Source organism: Rhinatrema bivittatum, chromosome 4, assembly GCF_901001135.1.
Source record: "Rhinatrema bivittatum chromosome 4, aRhiBiv1.1, whole genome shotgun sequence".
Taxonomy (NCBI): Eukaryota; Metazoa; Chordata; class Amphibia; order Gymnophiona; family Rhinatrematidae; genus Rhinatrema; species Rhinatrema bivittatum.
Genome location: NC_042618.1, coordinates 42,122,272 through 42,138,859, shown reverse-complemented (window position 1 = coordinate 42,138,859; position 16,588 = coordinate 42,122,272). Strand labels below are relative to the sequence as shown.

The window sequence follows — 16,588 nt, the reverse complement described above, 5'->3', positions numbered from 1 at the left end:
GAACATATTACTCCAATCCTTATATCACTACATTGGCTCCCAATAAAATACCAAATAGAGTACAAAATACTGACCATACTACACAAAATAATATATGAAAAAACAAACAAACTGGTTAAGTACATCGATAAAATTCCACTCACCACATCAAAACCTCCGCTCAAGCAACAAAGGCCTCCTGAAAATTCCACTGGTTCGATCCAAACAACTAACTTCAACTCGTGAAAGAGCCATATCCCTCGGAAGCCCTAAACTCTGGAACACACTCCCAACTGAACTAAGAACTCAACAAAACTTAAAAACCTTCAAGAAAGAACTGAAAACCTGGATGTTCACCAAAGCCTACCAAAACACCCAATGACATTTACAATTCCTCCTCACAATATACTATGGCTCTGAACCTTTATATATCTTTTCCTCCCAAACTGTTAACCATTATACCTTACCTTTTCTATGTAACCACTTGTAACCATGGGAATCGCATATTTAACCTTACTAATTCTATAACTGAAATCTGTTCTATAATGCCTCTACTAACCCTTTAACACTTTGTTATACATCGAAACTTGTAAACCGTTATGATGGCGAAACCGAACAACAGTATATAAAACTCGACAGATAGATAGATAGATAGATAAATAAATAAATAAATAAGAAAGTGGCAGGAGTAGAACCCCTGGCCATGGTGATAGGAAGAAACGGATTCTCTCCTCTGATGTTTGAGGAGCAACTCCACTTCCAAGCAGAGCTGCAAAGAGTGAGACAGATCCAAATTGAAGGCTGAGCGATGAGGAAGTGTGGGAAACCGGGAGAAACGTAAGCAGTATCCAGACTCCACAATCTTGGTGATCTTGCGCTACTCCTCCAGGTAGTGCTGGATTCTCTCTCTTACTGTTGAGCATGGGTGCTGGGTTTGAAAGGTGGTCAAAAACCTGGCTGGACTTGTTGCATAGTTTTTAGTCGACAGCCCTCACACTGTCAGGCATGAGTCATAAGTTTTTGTTGTTGCAGAAGCAGAGGCAGCATCTGATATCATTATTATTGCCAAAAGGAGCATCTCTGGAAATATGGTCTTTTAAAAGTGTAGTAAGAGCACCTTGCAGAAGACTGTTATTTTGCCCTATGGCAAGTTACTGGACTGCCACACACTGTTCCTTTATTTGAGCGACCATTTCTCTCCAAAAAGGTGCTCACTTAAGCTTGGGACATCCACCAATTTGTCATAATCATCATCGCATAGACTACTGGCTCTCAACCAAGCTATATGGTATGCTCCAATGGACACTGTCAAGGTGTGTGCTGTGGTATCAAATGCTTTATAGATGGATCAAAGAAGATGGCATATACATTCTTCCGCATCTAAGAGAGGCTGAGGATATGCAACTCTGCCTTCACCTTGTGGAAAAAAAAAGGTTTCAGTTTTTGTACACAGTCATGTAAGTATGAACCATAAAGAATTGGTGAGAAGAGTTTTGTGCAATGGGTATAGCTTTGGAAAACATTTACCAAAATTGCTCAGTATTCTGGGATCCTTCCCTGGTGGGGTATTCAAGTATATCTGTTTTCTTTGCTCTTTTAAGAACTGATTCCACCACAACTAATTGGTGGGGTAATTGCACCATTCCAAACCCTGGAGATTTTTGTACTCTATACTTAAGGTCTAGTTTCATTGCTAATGGGGCACAGGAAACAGGATTTTCCAACATTCTGGTCTGTGATTCTTGCAGGATACTATGGATAGGGATTGCTGCTGTCTCCATTAGTGTGTTCAGAATTTGGAGATCAAAGACATTCACATGAGGAACTTTATTCCTGTGCACATTAACTCCAATGTTTTTCCAAGCTTGTCCAGAAATCTGGAGTAAGAAAGGTCTGCTGGTGGAGGGTCCGGAAGGAGGTTGAAAGGGATCCCTGTTGTCCCCTCTTTAGAGCCTAGAGAAATGGGAACACTGAATCAAGATCCCAATGATGAAAAAGGTGACTGAGGAAGGGTCCTTGGTCACTTCAGAGGAGAATACTAACTGGTGGACATCCTCTGTCTCTGTGGCCTCCACTGCATACAAGTGCCTTGGACTAGAACCACCTAATGGGAATTCAGATGGACTATCTACCCAAATCATGGATACTAGGACTCCTCCTTGTAGGGTAAATCAGATATCCTAGAAAGGAGAGGTTGGAAGTTACCCTCCTTTATCCTTAGCCACCACAGAAGTAAAGAAATCCTTCTCCAGCTCCATTATCTGGTCAAGGGCTGATGTGCTCTTTGTCCTTGTGAGGGTGATGAAACATTCTCAACTGATACCAAAATGGAATATTGCACATCTCCTGAACTCTGCAAAATTTGAATTGAGGCCGATTGAATGTGAGAGTTCCAGAGAACAAATGGGATCTGTGGTCTCCAGATATAGCCCTTGTTCTGTTAATTTTGTTGGTAATTGGTGGAGGTAGGGGTATTATATCCCCTTCCTCCCCTGTCAGAATTCTGTGCAGCACTATGTGTCAACGATGGAGCAACCTGTCCCCATGGTAAAAGTGTTGATGACTGATGCGTTTCACTCTCCAAGGCTTGCCATGTCAAGGATTTACACGTGACCGGTTAGTGTCTTTTGCGATGACAGCGTTGGGGGAACTTGTGCTTAGACAGTGCCAATGCACTGATGGTGCCAGTGTGCCATGTGTTGATGGCACCGATGCACCTGAGGCTCAGTGCTTTTTGTGTGCCAGCTGCTTTGGCGGTTCTACAGAGCGGTACCTCTTTTTCAACACATGTCGCTTAGCTGACCCCAAAGGTTCGGCCTATTTCGCCGATGGAGGAGATACCTTTGAGGAACTCTTGGTTAACAATTCCCAGAAAGGCAAACAAGTCTGTGCTTCAGGAGGACTGAGAGACTTACTGAATTCTTCCATTTTCCAGGCCCTCAATTCTTGGGTACATGGGAACATCTGTCCACAACAATAACAGCCTGGTCATGGTCCGGTTCCATGCAGCAGTAGCAGAGTTGATGTCCATAAGTAAGGGACATTAGTCTACCACAAATACAGTCCTTGAATCTACTCACCATACATTTTTTCTTACTGGACATGTGAGGAAGAAAATGTTCTTAAAATTTCCCTTTTTTTTTTTTTTTCGGTAGCATTGAAAAGTACAATTTGGGGGCTGCTAAGGCAGCAAGGCAACTTTAAAGAAAAAAGTTAACAAGATATTAACAGAGAGAGGGAGATAGAGGTTCACAGTGGTGTTGGTGCTCAGACAAAAATGACTGAGGGGACTCATGAGGCAACACCCGAGTGGGAATTCCTGTATATGCCCAGAGCAAAAGCTCTATTAGCTAAGAGAGAGGTCTGTTTGGTACAAGCAAATGACATCACTCACATGTAACGGCTAATTCAGCCCTGCTTATCAACTGAACAATATAGCATATGTGCACAAATGTAGCAGGTATATGCCTTTTTATAAACCTTGAGAGTATGCACACATTTGTTGGTTGTGTGTGTTTATATTTTGCTGGGGGGGGGAAAGGGGCAGTCTAGGGGTGTTCCGAGAAGGGATTCAGAAGTATGTGCAGTGGGTGCTGTTTTATAAAAAATATACATTTATACATTAACAAACTTGTTCATACCCTTTCACACCTGCTAAACGATTCATGCAAGTAAAATCAGACTGTCAGCTGTCTGCAGTTTTTGGGTGGGAGGTCTGAGTGGAGCCCCTGATGGGGCTCAGGATAAAGTGCTAGAAGGTATGGGTGAAGGTATCAAACTGGCGATTCCAAGTACTCATGCAAGTATTTTCATAACAGTATTCTTTATAAATACCTGCCTCTGTGTTTAATTCGGGTTTATTTGCGCAGCATCACAATTATTTTGTGTGTAAAATGTATGTGCCTATGTTTATAAAATGGAATAAGAACGTATGTGTTTTATTGCATTACAAATATACGCACACACTTTCAGAGCAGAAATACGTGGTATTTTATACACTGTGCAGCTCCCGCCATATGGTTTATAAAATACTAGCATTAATCTCCACATATCCACTTGTCAGCATAAATGCTGCATGTGCATAGGTTTGGAAGTTGAGCTCCCTAGGACTAAAAAAAGAAAACACCACAGGAGAAAGAGAAATAGTGACAGTTTCTACTGCTAGTGAAAAGTAGTGTGGTTTTGTGTTAATCTACTTGACTGCATAGAAATAAAAGTCAACATGTAAGTTCTAGGCAATATCTTTTTTACTGGCCTGACTGACTGGCAGGGAATGTATTAAAATAGCCCAGCAAAAAGATATCACTTACAACTTTTGCTTCTGCTGATACAGAGGAACTAAATGATGCTCTGTTCTCTACTTTTTTCATTGTTGTAGAAGATGCCCGACTGAGAAATAACATTATGACTTTCACTTAATGAAGGAACACAAGTACATCTGAGTTCTGCCTTAACTAATTCCTAATACTTGAGACAAACAACTAAAGTAGTGTTGCCAGTATTCATTTTTTCAAATGATAAACCAATGGCATGAATGGTCTGTAAAAGTGTAACGCACCATGAAATGCATATTTTTCTGATTTACAGATGAGCTTTGGTATCAGTGAACATGTCCTTAGCCCATTTTCCTACAGGAAAACCGGCCTTCTAAAAAAACCATCAAGCCTGGGCCTGTCTGTTTCTTCTAATAACGTTTGAACCGTTCGTCCAATTCCTTTCGCATTTCTGCCACAGAGAGCAGAGCACCTGGTGACCCCCCCAAGCTCACGCTTTTTCTGTGCCTCAGTGCCCGAAATATTTAGAATCCTTGTTTCTCTTTCTTTCCTATAGCAATATGGCCCAGTTCAGTTGCAATCGCAGAGATCACACATCTTGAAAACTGCCCTACATTGACCAAAGAAAATAAATGTTCACCCATTCCCCTACTGCATTATTTAGGAAGCCCGAGAGCCTGCACCCCTCAACAGCTGCCCCTCCCCCTTCCTTTGTGCAGCACGACCCAGGCAAGTAAGTTCCTGCTTAAAACCTAAGGGGTGGATTTTAAAAAAAAAAAAAGTGTGCACACGCACACACACGGACAAGCGATTTTATAAATCGGTGGCGGCGGGCGCAAGGGGGGGGGGGGAGTCGATTTTGTCCATATTTGCGCAGCGATGCATCGGGGGCCTTCTCCAGTTCCCTCCCAGTCTGATTCAATTAAGGAGTGGACCAGGAGGGAACTTTGCTACCCCCTACCCTAACCTCCCTTCCCGTATCCTATCCTACCCGCCCGCTATCCCTATCCTAGGACCCCCCCCCCCATATTTTGTTACCGTTTTGTTGCTTCTGCAAAGGGGCTGTAGTAATTTGCGCTCGCCGGCAGCGATCCCCCGGCACAGCATGAAATGGATACTGTACTGGGCGCCTCTAGCTCCCACCCCGGACTGCCCCTCTGCTGAGGCCTGGCTCTTGTGTGCGTAACAGGGGCTACGCGCACAGCCGGGCTCCTTTTAAAATGCCGTGCACGTAAACCCTGTGTTTTACGCAGGCGGGCCATTAAAAATCCAGCCGTCAGAGCCAGAAGGTATTATAGGAAAAGTGGGGAGCTGGGCTGGCCATCCCGATAAAAAGCAGTCCGAATTTCACTGCATTCTCTTTTGGGTACTCTGTGCAGCAATACATCCTCCCATCCACCAAATGGTTTGGTTACATAAAACTTACTTTTATTTTGTTTGGCCACGTGATCTTAATGATTTATGTACAATGTATCTCAATATACAATTTTCTATTGTTATGTTGTTGTATTTGTTGCAGCAGGTGGGGTTCCTGCGCCAAGGAATGGAGGTTAGGTGAGAATTGTGCTATACTGAGCCATTCCCTGAGAGGGGTCCCTATCCCTCAAGGGGCAGGGATACTTTTGTAAATTGATGCTATGGCTCACACAGATTTGTGATCAAGGTGGTGCTTTAAATCTTTTGTTATTTATTTTATTTATTTATTGAATTTTGAAATTCTGGGGGTTTTTTTGTTTTTTTTTTACCATGAATGGTATCAAAGCAGATTACAATACATTTAAAGTAGGTTACAATAGTATTAGATCAACAGAATATTAGTTGAGCATCTATATATTTAAAGAAATATTGATAATTAGGTTACTTTGTTGTTGCTGCAGAAAGCTATATGACTATATATTCACCAGAAATTGACCAACTACATTAAACCCCAAGTTCACATAATAACATAGCAGATGGAATGTTACTCTATGTGCCTGGGGTTTATTGATGGAAAAAGCCAAACCACCTAATATGTGGTCACATAACAATGATTTAAGGTAGGCCCCCCCCCCCCTATATATATCCCACACTGCCAGGAATGTCTATGCAACAGAACAAAATTGCCAAGCCAGAAAACTACAGGAAGGCAGCAGTGGAATAAACAAATCTGGAAGTATATTTCACCCAGGTCTCCTAAAAGCAAGTGTCTCACCCTAAAGTAGGAACACAAAGAAGAATATCTATTAAAACTGAGGGAGGCGAAGAAAGAAATAAGGAAAGCAAAAGGTCAAGCAGAAGAAAGGATTGCCAAAAAGGTAAAGCTAGATGACAAAATATTTTTCAGATATATCAGAGAAAGAAGGGAGGCTTGAAGTGGCAATTGTGAAATTGAAAGGTGACAAGGTGCAATGGGTGGAAAGAGACTGACGAATGGCGGAAGTATTAAACAAACACTTCAATTTGGTGTTCACTAAAGAAAACCCTGAAGAAGAAGATGGAGTAGATGAAACTCTTGTTTACAAAAGAGAATACATGGGAATTGTTAGGTAAACTGAAAGTGGAACAGGCCATGGGGCCAGATAAGGAGCTCAGAGATGTGCTGGAGGGTCGGCGGAAAGATCTGTTCGATAGACCCCTGGAAATGGGAGTGGTGCTGTGGGTTTGGAGAGGAGTGGCTGTGATCCTGCTTCACAAGAACGGCAGTAGAGAGGAGGCTGGAAACTACAGGCCAGTTAGCCTCACCTTGGTGGTGGGAAAGTTAATGGAGACTCTGCTGCAGGAAAGGATAGTGAACTATCTACAACCAGATGGGTTGCTGAACCTGAAGCATCAAGGATTCACCAGGGGAAGACAAATCTGATAGGATTTTCTTTTTAATGTTTATGTATCAACTCGTTTACACATGAACAAGCAGAAGAACATAATTAAACCTTGATAGGAATACAATAGAGATACCTGTACAATTAACCAATACGCTCTGCCCCATTGGGTTTCAAAGAGTATAAACTCCCCATATTCACAACACTAAAGGTTTCCACATGCTTGGAACAGTAATCTGGCATCCTCAATCAAAATCATGCAAGAGGTTTTTTTTTTTTTTAAGTCTCTTCTCATAAGCAAAAATAACAATAATTGCTTGTTTCTTCTGTTTGAGAAAATCTTCCTTCCTCAGCAACTCCAATGTAGCAAGGTGATGCAGTTCCATCTTCCATTGTTGCTATTACTAGCAGTGGTAACATGAAATAGACTTAGTTTTTGAGTACTTGCCAGGTTCTTATGACCTGGATTGGGTTTTGGGTACTTGCCAGGGTTTTGGGTAATTTCCAGGTTCTTATGGCCTGGATTGGCCACTGTTGGAATCAGGATGCTGGGCTTGATGGACCCTTGGTCTGACCCAGTATGGCATGTTCTTATGTTCTTATTGTTGAAAAGTAGGCAACTCATTCCCCTTCCAGTTTAAGAGAACCAACTTCTTTGCCAGCAATAAAAACATACAAAGGAATTTTGATAGGAATACAACAGGCATCTCTGTTGTATTCCTATCAAGGAAACATACAAGAAGATGTGAAAAGATGTAGTAACACCAAGACATGAGAGCACTCTACAGAGCAATTCAAAATTCTTTCCAGGAAAGCAAAAGATTTGTTACCAAAAGGATCCCAATTCATGACAGCCATGTGACACATATCAGAATCCCATAACTTCAGTTTTGCTCCTTTCTCTCTGCTGAGATGCACACAGTAAATACGTTTAAATTGTATTTCTTGCATAACTGCAGAAAAAAAAAGACTGCAATAATCTTCTTTAAATGCTCTACTAATGTGCGCGGCCTCTAGAGGTTCACCCGGATCAATACTCCAAGCAAGAGCCAAGTTGTCAAGATGTGGAGTTTTTAAGTTATAATGAACTGAAGTGTGCCATATAGCAAGTCTGTTGTATTTGGGAACTGTATCACAAACAGATTCCTCTGCATCTGTAAATAAGCAAGGCTGGAAGGGCATAATAAAAAAAGACAATAATGGCATGCTTATAAGTATGCATAAAAACTATGAGAAGGTAATTCCCATTCTTCCCTAAGTTCCTGAAAAGAGAATAAACATGAATTGTCTGTATCCATCAACTGCCCCAAACAAGTAAACCCCAAGGAGGCAACCTTAAAAAATAGTATTTGCCAGGCAGCTGGAAAATCCACATTGCCTACTAAAGTAAGAAATGGAAGCATCTCGATGGAGGTAAAGCCTCCACCAATGCCACACGTTCTGCAAACTACCCAACCAAAAACATGGACAGATAATCAAAGACCATTTCGTTTTGGGGTCATATAGTATGTTAATGGGTTTGTTTTCTAACAGCCCCTTGGCATCATATTTGTGTTCCTCAACCATCCACTCTTGAATAAATCTCAGCAAGTCGGCCACATTGTAAAGCCTAAGGTCTGGTAAATTTAACCCCCCCCCCCAAATTTTTATCAAGAATCAGTGTATCATAGAGTATATGGGCTGGCTTGTCTTCCCACAGAAAAAAAGCGACCACAGAATGAAAACTTTTAACTTCCTGGACCCGAATCCATAAAGGAAGCATCTGTAGTCGATAAAGGATATTGGGGAGAATAACCATTTTGATACTAGCTACTCTACCCTAAAGTTACAGTGGTAACAATTTCCACTTAGTTAATAGTGAGTGAGCAGAATCTAGGACAGCTATTATGTTTAACTAGTATATTTCTTTGATGGAACATGCTAAAATACCTAAATATTTAATGTTCGGCAATGCCCACTTAAATGGAAAGTCCCCTTCCCAGCTATCCCCTAAAGATCTATTAAGAGAAAGAGCCTTTGATTTTTCATAATTAATCTTTAGGCCTGAAAATTTCCTAAAAGCCGATATCTCCTTCACTATATCCCAGATGCTATCTCTAGGATTTCCAACAAATAATAGCATGTCATCAGCAAACAAGCTTAATTGTAATTGTTTTGGCCTCTCTTTACCCATGGAAATTCCCTGAAAGCTATCCACTGATCTCAGCTTGATTGACAATGGCTCTAAAAAAAAACAACAAAAAAACAAAAATTAAGGGACATATAGGGCAACCCTGGCATGTGCCCCTGCCCAACACAACATTGGTTGAATAACAGTCCATTCACAAATATTTGGGAACACTATACAACATCCCCAAAATGGTATTTTTGTAATAGCCAATTCAAATAGTCCCAATTGACCTAGTTGAAGGTCTTTTCATTGTCCAGTCCAATCAGAAGATTATCCAAATTTTCCTTATCCGCAGATTGGATAGTTAAAGGGCCTTCAGTATGTTAGAATTCAAGATCCTGCCTTTCACAAATCCTGTTTGATCATGGCCGACCAGAGACGAGATCATTGTATTGAGTCTAGCTGCCAATACTTCTGATAAAATTTTGATATCTTGATTCAGAAGAGATATCGAACAGTATGACTCTGGGTAATTCAAATCTTTATCTGGTTTTTGAAGCACAATTAGGGTTGCTAAGTTCTGGTCTCTGTCTAATGCACCGTCCAGCCTTGCCTGTTGAAACATATCCCATAAAGATGGTGGAATGAGATCTCTCAAAATACGATAAAATTCTGGACCGAAACCATCGGGCCCAGGTGATTTAGCCAGTTTCAATTTAGTTATCACCTGCATAACCTCTACCAGCTGTATAGGAGCATCCAAAAAAGTCCTATGCTCGTCAGTCAGCTGGGGAAACCGTAAAGAGGAAAAAAAACTCCTCACTAGCTTCCGAGAAAAATTCTCAGCAATGTATAATTATAACATTTTTAAAAAACCTATGCAATTTTAGCAGAAGAATCATATGTAATACCTACATATTGAATGCAAGCAACAACAGTTCTTTCAGATAATAGAAAGACTAGGGGGCATTCCATGAAGTTAGCATGTGGCACATTTAAAACTAAGCAGAGAAAGTTCTTCTTCACTCAACGCACAATTAAACTCTGGAATTTGTTGCCAGAGAATGTGGTTAGTGCAGTTAGTATAGCTGTGTTTAAAAAAGGATTGGATAAGTTATTGGAGGAGAAGTCCATTACCTGCTAATAATTAAGTTGACTTAGAAAATAGCCACTACTATTACTAGCAACAGTAACATGGAATAGACTTAGTTTTTGGGTACTTGCCAGGTTCTTGTGGCCTGGATTGGCCACTGTTGGAAACAGGATGCTGGGCTTGATGGACCCTTGGTCTGACCCAGTATGGCATGTTCTTATGGTTTTTTTTACCAGTTTAGCCAATATTTTACCACTCTTGTTCCCCCATTGACACAATTTTTTAATGATAATATAAGATATTTTGCTGTACCCGATGATTCAAAATACTGTTTAACTCCCTTCTCACAGAAGCAATTTGTTTTTTTAAATCATCAGATAAAAGGTAGGTATGCGTTTGCCTAAGGGAAGTTAACTGAGAGTAGAGTGACAATAATCTCCGATTCCTACTTTGAGTATCTGTTGTATTGTAAACCGATATGATTTGTAAATCCTGCAAGAATGTCGGTATATAAGAATTCAAAATAAATAAATAAATAAATGGGACGGATTTTGCTGCATTCCATAAAAAACAACAGAGCTCACACTAATGGAGTTCATATCTGAATATTCCTGCCATTTGTTGTGTAAAAAATTAACAAATTCCTTATCTTCATACAATAAAGGTGACATCTTCCATAAAGGAGTGATCTTCCCCTCCCCCCCCCCCCCCAAAAAAAAAGACTGGACTGCATAATAATCAGAGAAGGGCACTTCAATAATATCCGCATCTACCAATTCTGTAAAAAAGGGATTCAGACAATAATATATAGTCTAGTATGAGTACACATAATGGAAAGGAGAATAAAAAGTGAACGTACTATCCTCTAAATGCTTGATTTGCCATGCATCTATCAGACATAATTTGGAACATATAAACCCAATTCTTATTTGCGCCTGATTTTCCTTTGGGGCTCCAGGTGGGTGACAATCAACTAATGAGTTATCCGTGACATTAAAATCCCCACCCAAAAAAACTGCATATCCTTTCCATTGGGCAATTCTAGAAACTAATGCAGCAAAAAAGACTATGGGAATACTGATTAGGGGCATAGATGTTGGCCAATATAATTCTGATACCAAAAAGTGAACCCAAAACCAAGATATACTGGCCTTGCACATCAGAAAATTGGTGCTCAAAAACAAACGGTGTATTTTTATTCAAAAGTTATGACTCCTCGTTGTCTATCAGGGAAGCAGTAAAAACATTGACCCACCATGTAATTTTTGTGTGTTCTTGATCATCAAGATGAGTTTTTAGTAAGAAAACTATGTTAGCATGATTTTTACTCAGAGCACTCAACATTTTCTTTCTTTTTATGGGAGAATGAATCCCATCAATATTAAGAGAGGATATATTTATGTTAGCTATTATCCAAAAAGCGTTCATACAATCTGCAAGGTATCAAACCAATGGGGCAGATTTTCAAAGGCTACGCGCGTAACATACGTGGGTAACCTGAGAAAATCTGCCCCTGCGTGCGCCGAGCCTATTTTGTATAGGCTCAGCGGTGCGCGCAAGCCCCGGGAAGCGCGTATGTCCCGGGGCTTCAAAAAAGGGGCGGGGCCAAATCCCCCGGCACAGCGGCCTGTGCTGAGGGATGGCGAGCCGGCAGGCATAACTTTTGAAATAAAGGTAGGGGGGACAGTTAGATAGGGAAAGGTGGGGGGTGGCCGAAACAAGTTCCTTCCGAGGCCGGGAAAGCCATCGGGGCTCCCCTCGGGCTTGGCGTGCGCAAGGGGGTGCATGTGCCGAGCCCGGATTTTATAACATGCGCGTGGCAGTGCGCACATGTTATAAAATCGGGCATAGATTTTAAGATCTGGCCCAATGTGTATACTAGGGGGACCCCAGCCCAAACCCCCACTCCCAGACAATAAGGAAGTATTGCATGAGCACCATCTGTCTACACGTGAAGATAAACCAGAAACATGATCACACATATGGAATCATACATACGCATTCACAAAACCTTCTCACCCCCCCAAATCCCTCTGTAGAACAATAAAATTCCCCCCCCCCAAGAAGCATGCAGATCAAAGCCATCGTGGGTTATTTCTTCAGCCCTGTCTGGTTGGAAAATGCACACATTTCAGGGAAGCGCTCTGGAATCAGCAGTCATCAAGTCAAACCAAACAGCACCATATCAAATTATATAGATGCATCCTGTGAGTCACAGTAGCTGGTAAAAAATGTGGCACCTGAAACAGGTGACAAGCCACTGGAACATTTAGCTAGATAGGCAAGACACTGAAAATGCAAAATGACCCGACTTGAAAGTTGTGCAATAAAGGCTTTACATCTTTTTCCACAAAGATACGTATGCCTCCTTCATGAAAGATTTTTAATTTGGCAGGATACTGCAGCGAAAATGTAACGTTTTTGAGGAACAATTGAGAGCAGCATGGAGACATTTCTTTGCGCTTACCCAGGACTGTTGTCGAGTAATCTGGAAACATGACCAATTTGGCGAATTGCAAATATTGCCATTCATTTTCTTATATGAAGACAATATTGCCATCTTGTCCACAAAATTTAAGAAGTGAATAACCATTTGCTAGGGTCAACATGAAAGGGTCAACATGATGAGCATGTTCCACCAAAATAGGGCAGGTAGTCGTTTCCAGGCCCAATTCACACTATTTTGCAGAGAATCACCTTGCAAAGACTCTGGAAGTCCCAGGATACGAATATTGTTCCTTCTCCTGTTTTCAAGATCATCGAGTTTTTCCTCTTGATAGCTGGTTCCAATTTTGAAGATGGATAAGTGATGTATCAACAGCATCAAGACACTCAGTATGCTGCATCACAGTATGATCCAAGATGGTGATACTACTCGTATGTTGCTCAAATTTCTCGAGTAACTCGTCCAGGGAAGATTGAATCTTTTGAAGTTAATCATTCACTGCAGCTGATACTGCTCACATCAGCTCCTTCAAAGACACCTCCGTTATACCTTAAATGCACCATTAGCTTTCCAAAGCCATCCTGTTTTCAGTAGATGTGGTAGCTTTCTCTGTGCAAGTATGTCTGCCCATTTCCCGCAATAGCCGAATCACAAAATTGTCCATGTGCAACAGTGCAATATAATAAGGGAAATAAAGTGCATTATGATCAAAGAAGAAGTGAAAAAATACAAGGTTGTACTGCTGTGGACCTAAGAGCATGAGCTGCAGACTTCTGCTTAGCTGTGCATCATCATTGGAAGTCCCAAATCTTGATTGGGTGACTAGAAAACTGGATCAAGGAAGAGTGCTTAATGTGATCTTCTTGGATTTCAGCAAAGCTTTCGATACTGTGCTGCATAGGACACAGGATACTGGGCTTGATGGACCCTTGGTCTGACCCAGAATGGCATATACTATGTTCTTAGGAGGCTTGGGAATAAAATGAGAAGCTTAGGAGTGAGCGTCAAGGTGATGGTGTAGATTACAAACTGGGTAACTGATAGGAGACAGTGAGTAATGTAAATGGAACCTATTCTGAAGAGGGAATCATTAGGTGGAGTGCCACAGGTATCGATTCATTCAATATCTTTGTGAACGACATTGCAGAAAGGATGGAAGGTAAAGTTTGTCTATTTGCAGATGATACTAAGATCTGCAACAGAGTAGGCACTCCTGAAGGAGCAGAGAGAATGAAAAGAGATTTAAGAAAGTTTGAAGAGTAGTCAAAGATTTGGCAGCTGGGATTCAATGCCAAGAAGTGCAGAATTATACATCTGGGATGTGGCAATCCAAAAGAGCTGTATGTGATGGGGAGTGAAAGACTGCTATGCATGGACCAAGAGAGGGACATTGGGGTAATAGTGTCTAGCGATCTGAAGATGGAGAAGAAACGCTGGGCTGCATAGAGAGAGGAATAACCAGTAAGAAAAAAAAAAAGAGGTGATAATGCCCTTGTACAGGTCTTTGGTGAGGAGCCTGTATCTCAAAAAGGATAGAGACAGGATGGAAGCAGTTCAGAGAAGGTCAACCAAAATGGAATGGGGTTTCCATCAGAAAAACTTACGAGGAGAGGCGGAAGGATCTAAATATGTATAGCCTAGAAAAGAGGAGGTGCAGGGGAGATATGATACAGATCTTCAGATACCTGAAAGATTTTAATGACGCATGAGCTCTTCTGTTGGAAACAGTAGAACTAGGAGTCACAAAATGAAACTCCAGGGGGATGACTCAGAAAAAAACATCAGAAAATACCTGGAATGCCCTTCCAGACAGGGTGATGAAGATGAAAACAGACAAAGAATTCAAAGGGGCATGGGATAAACACTGTGGATCCCTAAAGGCTGGAGGACAGAAACAAAGAAAAGGATGCATGAGGGTAACCTGCTCGGTGCAGTGGTTACTACCCTTAGGAAGGCACGGGGATTACTACCTTTAACCAATAAGCCTTGATGCTTTTGATGCAACTGCAGCATCGCTCTCCACTTCGATGGCAAAGGGAGAAAAAGGGGGATTTAGATTCAGACAACAACTAATGCAAGCCCTGACTTTTACAGTCTGGGGTACTGATAAGCATAGGGTTAACCTGCATGGAGCAGCAGTTACTGCCCTTAACAGAAAGCACGGGGATTACTACCTTTAACCAATAAGCCTTGATGCTTTTGACACAACATTGCTCTCTGCTTCAACGGTGGTGGGGGAAAAGGAGAAATTAATTCAAACAACAACTAATGCAAGCCCTGACTTTTACAATCTGGGGTACTTATAGCCAGATATAAGGGGGGGGGGGGAAAAGAACAGGACTGCTTCTATGGCCAAGTCCAAAAGCAAAAGTACGTCAAGAAGCATTGTGTGAATTTTAAATAAGGCTCCTTACCCAGTAAAAATGTTGCTAGCAGTAATTTTTTTTAATGGGTTTGACAGTTGCTTGGTTTTGATTATAAATATTACTACCCTTATCATAAGACCTGAGGATAACTGCATGGAGCGGCAATTACTACCCTTAACAGAAATATGGGGGTAATCTGCACAGTGTGGCAGATACTACTAGAAGAAGCTTGCTGGGCAGACTGGATGGACCATATGGTCCTTTTTCTGCCGTCATTGCTATGTTTTTATGTATATTAAGTACTTAGATAGCTGCTGGAAAACCAAGGACAAACAAAATCCTCTGTCAACCATCTTAACTAGGAAATACTGCATGCTAGATAATCACAGTAATACGTTTCATGTACCATCTTCATCTCTTTCTTCCAGGCCACTAGCCTTTAATCTTGAGTGAATAAATACTTCTTTTTCCTAAAAAAAAGAAAAAAGAAAAGAAAAAGGTACTTAGGTTTTCAATGTGTAAGTTACCAAGTCACTCTCAGAAGTACAAGCAGTGATTATAGCTCTCAAATTAATCAAAGAGTAGGAAAACATGCAGCGGTGTATTCTAATCATGTCTCTAACATCTATAAGAACATCGAAGAACTCAGGGCCCAAATGATGTGTATTATAATATTGATTGTACATGACTTTGAGCAATTTGTAATCGGGAACAGCGATTCATAAATGTTTTTAAATAAATAAACGGAAATTGTGTAAGCAGCCAAGACAGATAAATCCATGTGGACTTTTCTGGGAAATAAAATCTTGATAGAAAGGTATGTACAAGGTCTGAATCAAGTTCATGTAACTCTTTTTCATAGATTTTCCAATTCCCAAAGGGCACAAAAAGAATTTAGGTTTTCTGGGGCTGTCTTCACTATCTTTTCCCCAAGGAATATGGCAGTGAAGACAGCCCTTCTTGTCCCAGGCAGGGGTGCACTTCTCCTTGTGTATGTGTATCTCTCTGTGGCTGATACTATGCTGCAGGGACAAATTAGCTGGACACAGAACTGGGTGTTCAAATAAACTTTACTGGTTTTTGAAAGAAGTTAAATAATTGTCCAATCATAAAAGAGTGGGTTTTCCAGCTGAAGGTCCATTCTCTTCTGTGTAGGTGTCTCTGAGCTCAGGTTCCATCGAGCCACTTCTTACCACTCCTGCACTGAGTGTATAAGATGCCCAGCTACTGGGGAAATTCCTGCTCTGTGAGGGGTCCCCACAGAACATGGAAGAATCCTATCTGAGACCCGGTACTCAGCCTGCACACCCTGGACCCATGGGGTGAAAATCCAAGGGGAGGGTCCCCGATGTCTTTCACCTTCTTCCTTAGTGGTGTGACCTCTCAAAGGGAGAGGTCTGAAGGGATGGTAAAACCCTGACAGACAAAAATCTCCTCTGGAGGGAAATCACTGTCCCTGTAGATCTGTCTCCCTCCTAGACAAGGCTCTACTAGGTCGTCGGTGTCCTGGCCTCCAGATCCG

The 16,588-nt window shown here is 41.3% G+C and overlaps 1 protein-coding gene across 2 annotated transcripts in view; it reads right to left on the bottom strand.

Moving 5' to 3' along the window:
- Positions 1-16,588, bottom strand: part of LOC115089759 (apoptogenic protein 1, mitochondrial) — a 46,901-nt gene that overhangs the window by 19,030 nt on the left and 11,283 nt on the right. For both annotated transcript variants that reach the window (XM_029598033.1, XM_029598032.1), the window contains exon 3: positions 15,473-15,536. In XM_029598033.1, the coding sequence (XP_029453893.1) occupies positions 15,473-15,536 (64 nt within the window). The remainder of the gene's footprint in view (positions 1-15,472; positions 15,537-16,588) is intronic.